Genomic DNA, 6,414 nt, shown 5'->3' with positions numbered 1-6,414 from the left:
AATTGATAAAAGAAGAAAAATACAGAAGGAGTTTTATTTATTCTTTCTTCTTTTATCAATTTATATAAATAGATTTTATTCAATTTTGGGAAGTTTGATCCCGCATTTTTACTCACTTTTTCATGATCTAGGGTATAGAAAAGTTCTTATTTGTTCCGGGGAAAAATAATCACTCACTACGTTCGTGATTGAAAATCTTTAATTTCTACCTTAAACGAACGAAAAAGTTAATTTCCCGGCCAAAAAAAACATATTGTCCCGCATGGTAACACAAGACAGTTGCATAAATAGATTTATTTTAATTATTAGCAGATTGAAAATTATTAACACCGAATGCTTGAGTAAAACGTCCGGTTAAGATGGAATCACTTACTGCACTTCTTTTCCAGAAATTGTTTAATTTTGCATTTAGCAGTTGCCATGCGCTTTGTTTTTATCTAACAATTCAACCAAAATCCATCCCAACTATTAAGCAAACCAAGGTTTATAACATTAGATTTTTTTCGCTGAATTATGTAAGATATTGATTTTTTGGGGGGGGGGGGATGGGGAGTACTAAAATTGGATAGTTTTTTTCCCAAATCTTCAAAAAAATTTCCCCCCCCCCATATAAAATACATATCCCTGAACCAAAATATCCATCCTAGAATAGAGGAGTGGTTTAGAGACAAAGACTTATTGACAAACGTCCCTCCTTTAAGAATGTTGGAATGGGAAACATGTCAAATTCAAATTGTTACAAGACCTGTCTTGTCACATTTGCCAAATATATTGCATAAACTTGGTTAGTCAACAAGAGGGGTGGGGGAGGGCACCATCGGCAGTGAGGTGTTCATTAACACAGTTTTGGTATTTTCTTCTAGTTAGTAAAATGTTATTGCGTTGTTAAAACCATTCATGTAATTCGGTAAATTATATGTTTACAGTGTGTCTGTATAGTTCCATGTTTGTTTGTTTGTTTGTTTGTTTGTACAGCTAAGTGTCTATACTATCTATTTATACAACTATATTGTACACTGACTTAATGTAACATGTTCATAAATTGACATCCAACGACGGATGTTAAACAAATACAATTAGAAGATACATAAAGTTTATCTACTTTAAATTTGAAAATAAGTTGAATTATAAAATTATATATCTACCCGTTGTTGTAGAATGGATCATTTTTTGTCCCCGCACTTTTTAGCCCGAAAAGATGTAATCTGAATGACAATACATATTCACAGTGTAGGTTCTAACCTTTTTCTGTCACATTTTGATCATAATCTTAAAATTGGCAGTGAAGAGTCTCTAAAACGGGTACAGTTAGTTTTTTTGTAACTTACTTTCTCACGTTTAGAACTCTATCCCTCTTACAATCCAGTTTTTGGGTTTCCCCTAATTTTATCCTAGAACGTAATTTCAGATTTTTTGTTTTATCCATTGTAGGAGCATGACGGGGAGCTTTTCTGTTATTTCAGTGATTTTCCATATTGTAATTCAGCTTTTTAAGAGACATATTGGACAAATACCAGGTTCTCAAGAGCGGGGGGGGGGGGCTGCAATATTATTTTGCCGAAAGATTTATAACAATTTAAACGTCTGTGCGAAGCTAAAGGAGAATATGTTGGCGAGTTATTTGCTCGCCTGTCTAGTTATAATCTTGCCCATATAAGGAGCCCCCCCCCCTTTTACTGCAAGATGGGAGAATACCAACAAAAGCTTATCGAGAAATAAATATGATAATAAATTAGGATTAGAATTTATCCCAAACGAAGGATTAATAAATAAAAAGGATTTCAGAAGCGGGTCCTTTTTTTAGTCTAGATTTAGGATTTAAAAAGTTGGCTGGGCTGAGTCTTGATGAAGGATTAAGTATGGATGAATAACTGGCCTGGGGCTTTTCTTCCGTCCCTCACACCAAATTTTACAAATTTATTTAATTTGTTAAATCATTATCATTAACCCTAGGATAAATCAACAAATTTAGTAAATGCAGGGTTCAAGGAAGAAGGGATACGGCGGGGGGTAAAGAACTATAATAACGTACTATTTTTAAATGACTTAAAGATTCTTTGTTTTTCAGTCTGGTCGGCGAGTGGATCGCCGAGGACGATTGTGTATGTTTGAGGAGGTTGCTGTCGACCAATCCTACCATAGCCTCCAGTCCTCGCACAACCCCTCCTGGATCCTCGGGTTCAACAATAACAACCTGGAGAAGGTTTACCAGGAGAACCGTCTCACGGACCACTGGGCGGCGAAGGCCAGGCGAGGTTGGGTCAGCCGAAGGGAAAACTGCGACGCACAGTTTTCCAGCGCAGCCAACACGCCGGCCAACCTCGCAGACAAGTTTTCTGGACTTATTAATCTAATCAGTGATCTGGAAAATAATGTAAGAGTTGAAGACAAAGCGGCAAATTTAGACCAAGATCTCAGGACATTTCAGAGCAGTGGCGGCGGTCAGCAGCCGACAGTGTCCAAAGCTCATCTAGAAGCTCTGAAACTCCAACATGAGCTTGTCTTAAAAGGAGTGAGAAATAAAATCAGACATTTCCCAAAGAAACAACGGCTCAGACCTTCAAGAAAGGACAAAAAACGTTATAGAAAAAGTCTAGCCATGCGCCAGACTCAGAGTTCTGGCCAAACAAACTAAAAAGAGGAATTTAAAATTGTTTTTATTTTCTTAGATTCATTCAGTTCAGTTCATTTGTTATTGGTATATCGTTAAAGAGGCTACAAGTCAATATAGTCATTACATATTTGTACAAACCGTATTTAATCAATATTTATCACTTTGTTTAAATTTTAAGGTAGAGTACAGAAATATGCAAACCTTCCAAAGTTTGATTTTGTTCAAATTTACGCGAAGTTTTGTCTAGGCTGGATTTCTGTATTACCTTTATACATGTGATTGGTAGTAATTAATTATTCATTATTAATAATTAATTATTAATTGTGAGTAATTAATTACTATTTTGAAAAAGCTGTCATTCCCCATACCCCCCATTTCCGTCCAAAATTCTTCAGAACATTCCAGTTTACATCCTTTGTAGGGATACTTTTTATCAAATTTTATATTTTAACCCTTGTCCTGGGACCAAATCAACGTCTAGAGGTTCCAGACGGAATCAAAACAAGATATTGTAGACGTCGATCCGCCAAGATTTTACAGACATCATTTTTTAAGCTTTTCCATTTTAATGTTTTTAGAAACATTTTTGCTGAATGGTTGGTTTGCTTCTCCCGGGGTATTCTGGAGAACTAAATACATTTTTTGTCACGTAGAATCTCTAAATACATTTTAATACTGTTAAATATTTTCGATTTGGGCTTTATGTTTAGAATAAACAAAGGTGATGAGAGAGAGAAAGTTTTAAATTTTTTAACTTTTGAAAATTGTAAAAAAAAAACAAATAGTATGTTGAGAGAGATAAGAAAAGTGATTAATTGTATTTTTCAAAAATCTTAAAAGAAAGACGAGTAAATCTATAAAATTTTTAAAGCGTTCTTTCATGCTAATTTTTATAGAAAATGCTTAAAATAACATCGCAAAGTTGCATCTTGCATTTAAAAAATAAATCGAAAGAACAGACTTGGATTTGAAATCGATGAAATTATTAAATATAGAAAACTCCATAGGACAGTTTTCTCTAGGTCAAATGAGCGGGCACCAAACTGAAATCTTGATCAAAATCACATGATATGAAGAATCAGTTACAGGGTTCGTCACAAAGGATGATACTTCAAAGACAACTTTAGGGAAACCTTGATTCCTTGCAAGTTTAAACTTCCTAATTTTTTCGCTAAATCATTAAATAAGCCATTATAAGACTATATTTACTGTTGGAGACTTAATTTACCCTGGTGATCGTCATTCTTTAAAAGATTCAGGTCGTCTTTACAATCTCATATTTCGTGGTTAACCAACCATGTAGGTTAGCTGAAGTGAAAGTAAGAGGTTTGGTGATGAACATAAATGGAGTTTAGATAGGTTCGGTGATTTTTATCCATGAAATGATTAATGATGTACATGGGTTACAACCAAGGATGAGACTGTAATTACAGTTCCAGCTAAGATGAATGATTTTGAGTAAACCTTGAGTTTAAAAATAATTATTTAAATTATTAATTTTAAAATACATATCGTCGTTGTTCTACCTTGAATTTAGTGTTTAAATCTAAAGATGTTCTTCTTTTTCTCCTGGCTGTAGAAATGCGCAAGTCACTATAATGAGAACCGCAATTAATAATAATCAATTTAAGATAGAACACGAGTGACAACTCTGTCATTTTACATAGACAAATGTCTAAGAGGGTTCCGTTGAAAATCGGACATACTTCTCTACTTGTAGGGGGGGGGGGTCATTTTAAATGGTTTTAGGTACTTTCCCAAAGGCATTTTCCCAAGGGCAACTTCCCAAGGGCAACTTCCCAAGTGACAATTTCCCAAGCGGCAACTTCCCAAATGTGCAATTTCCCAAGCGGCAACTTCCCAAATGTACAGTTTCCCAAATGACAATTTCCCAAGTGTCAACTTCCCCATGAAGGAAAAACGGCATTTTCCCCATGAAGGAAAATATTAAATGAACATTTAAGGTTTACATTTCTTTCTAATTTCTCAACTTATTTTTAGAAAATACGCAACTTAAAAAGAAAATTTCATTCAGTTTCTCTCAGTTAGCAAGGCAAGAACATGTTGATGGCCTAAACCCTAATTTCAAAGAATGAAAATGTATTAAACGATCCTTATTATTATTTACGGTAAGGTTAAGCCTTCTGAGGCTAGGGAGCCGCGAGCGCTGCAGCTTTTACTAAGAAAATGAAAACATTATTTAAGGTTAGGTTATAGCGTCTGCGGGGCCGCAGGCAAAATAGAGGCCGAGCGCTGCTTCTAGGATGGGCTAGGGGGCCGAGCCAGGAGCGTACGAGGGCTTTTGTTCAGGGGGGGCACAATTTGTGCGCGTAAGCGCGCAAAAAAAATTGTGGTTTCCCCCCCCCCTTGGCAACATTTTGCCCCCCCCCCCTTAAAAACCCCTTTTTTGTAAAAATATTGATACCTTTTTTAATGTTTTTTGCCCCCCCCTCCCACCTGGACTTTGTTCAACATAAAAATACACCAAAAAAGACTACGTTTTTGTGTGGTTACTAACCTTATATAGTCTAAGAATTATTCCTTTGCTTGAAAAACTAACTTTTTAACTTTATAAATTTATCACTTAACTCCATCACAGCATCATCAAAAATTATATTTTTATTAATAAACTAAATTTTTTTCTGAAATTTTTATATAGAATTTACTCAATCTACATATTCAACAACTCTATTAAGCTACAATTTTCTGGGATTTGCTTGCACAAACATTTCAATGATTTTTTTCAGTAGAGAGCTCAGACAGCCTTATAGGGTGTAAAGCTATAAGTGCAAGATCGTTAAGTCATAGTACATCTTGTGTAATGAACTATTCTCTTTAGAAGGCTAAAACTTTTCTCTCCTTGTATTAACAGTGAATTTTGACAAATCCTTAGTCTTTGTTATTGTCAGGTGTTACTTTTTAAACGTAGTTTCCTTTTAATTTTGTATTTTCCAGGGGGCAGTGCCCCGCCTGGAACTCCCAGGGGGGGCAAAAGGACTACTGCCCCCCCCCCTAGGTACGCCACTGTGCCTGGCCTGAGGAAGGGAAATGCAAGCAGATGTAATATTAAAAGAGCCTCCCCCATGGGTGCCCCCCCTCAGCCTCTCAGGGGGGGCACACGTAGAGGGGGCGGGGGGGCGCGGTCCCCCCTCGTACGCCACTGGGCCGAGCGCTGCGGCTATTCCTTGTTTTAAAGAAAGGAAATTGTTTTTTGGGAAAATATACATTTTGGAAGTTGCCGCTTTTCCTTCATGGGGAAGTTGCCACTTGGGAAATTGTTACTTGGGTAAATGTACATTTGGGAAGTTGCCGCTGTTTCTTTATGGGGCAGTTGCCACTTGGGAAATTGTCATTTAGGAAAATGTACATTTGGAAAGTTGCCGCTTGGAAAATTGCACATTTGGGAAAATACCCTTAGGAAGTTGCCGCTTGGGAAAAGGCCTTTGGGAAAGTACCTAACATCCTTTAAATTACGTCTACACTCTACAGTTCCTTTAGTCTCATTTTTGTGGGTAACCCTTTAATATATCTGTGTCTCCCAGATATTTTGTTGAATAAAAATGTGCAATATGCATATATCTGCAACATTGCGCCGTTATATTCAATCAACTCTTCAATATATTGTGCAAAATTAAAGTTTTGCAAGTGCACAATTGCAAATTTGATTCGCACGAACTTGACCCTCTGGAGTAAAATAATTTGGAACCATGCTCTAGTACTGGCGTTATATCTCCATGTATATTTACAATAAGAACAAGAAAACTGTGAAAGAGGAGGATGACTTTTAGACTTAAGTTATG

General features: G+C 36.3%; 1 protein-coding gene across 3 annotated transcripts in view; it reads left to right on the top strand.

The window, feature by feature from the left end:
* LOC111714607 (uncharacterized) overlaps positions 1-3,297 on the top strand; it is a 10,129-nt gene extending 6,832 nt beyond the window's left edge. The window contains exons 4-5 of one of the 3 annotated variants that reach the window (XR_002768015.1): positions 2,069-2,792; positions 2,967-3,297. Coding sequence is in view for 1 of the 3 variants with exons in the window: in XM_023489748.1 (XP_023345516.1) it covers positions 2,069-2,635 (567 nt within the window). In the remaining 2 variants the exon portion in view is untranslated. Of the gene's footprint in view, positions 1-2,068 lie in introns of all 3 variants that reach the window. The other 2 variants (XR_002768016.1, XM_023489748.1) reach the window with 2 other exon arrangements.
* The last annotated feature ends 3,117 nt before the right edge of the window (positions 3,298-6,414 follow it).

This window comes from Eurytemora carolleeae, unplaced genomic scaffold (genome assembly GCF_000591075.1).
Source record: "Eurytemora carolleeae unplaced genomic scaffold, Eaff_2.0 scaffold1290, whole genome shotgun sequence".
In the NCBI taxonomy this organism is placed as follows: domain Eukaryota; kingdom Metazoa; phylum Arthropoda; class Copepoda; order Calanoida; family Temoridae; genus Eurytemora; species Eurytemora carolleeae.
The sequence above is the reverse complement of the archived record's forward strand: the minus strand, read 5'-3'. Positions and strand labels throughout refer to the sequence as shown.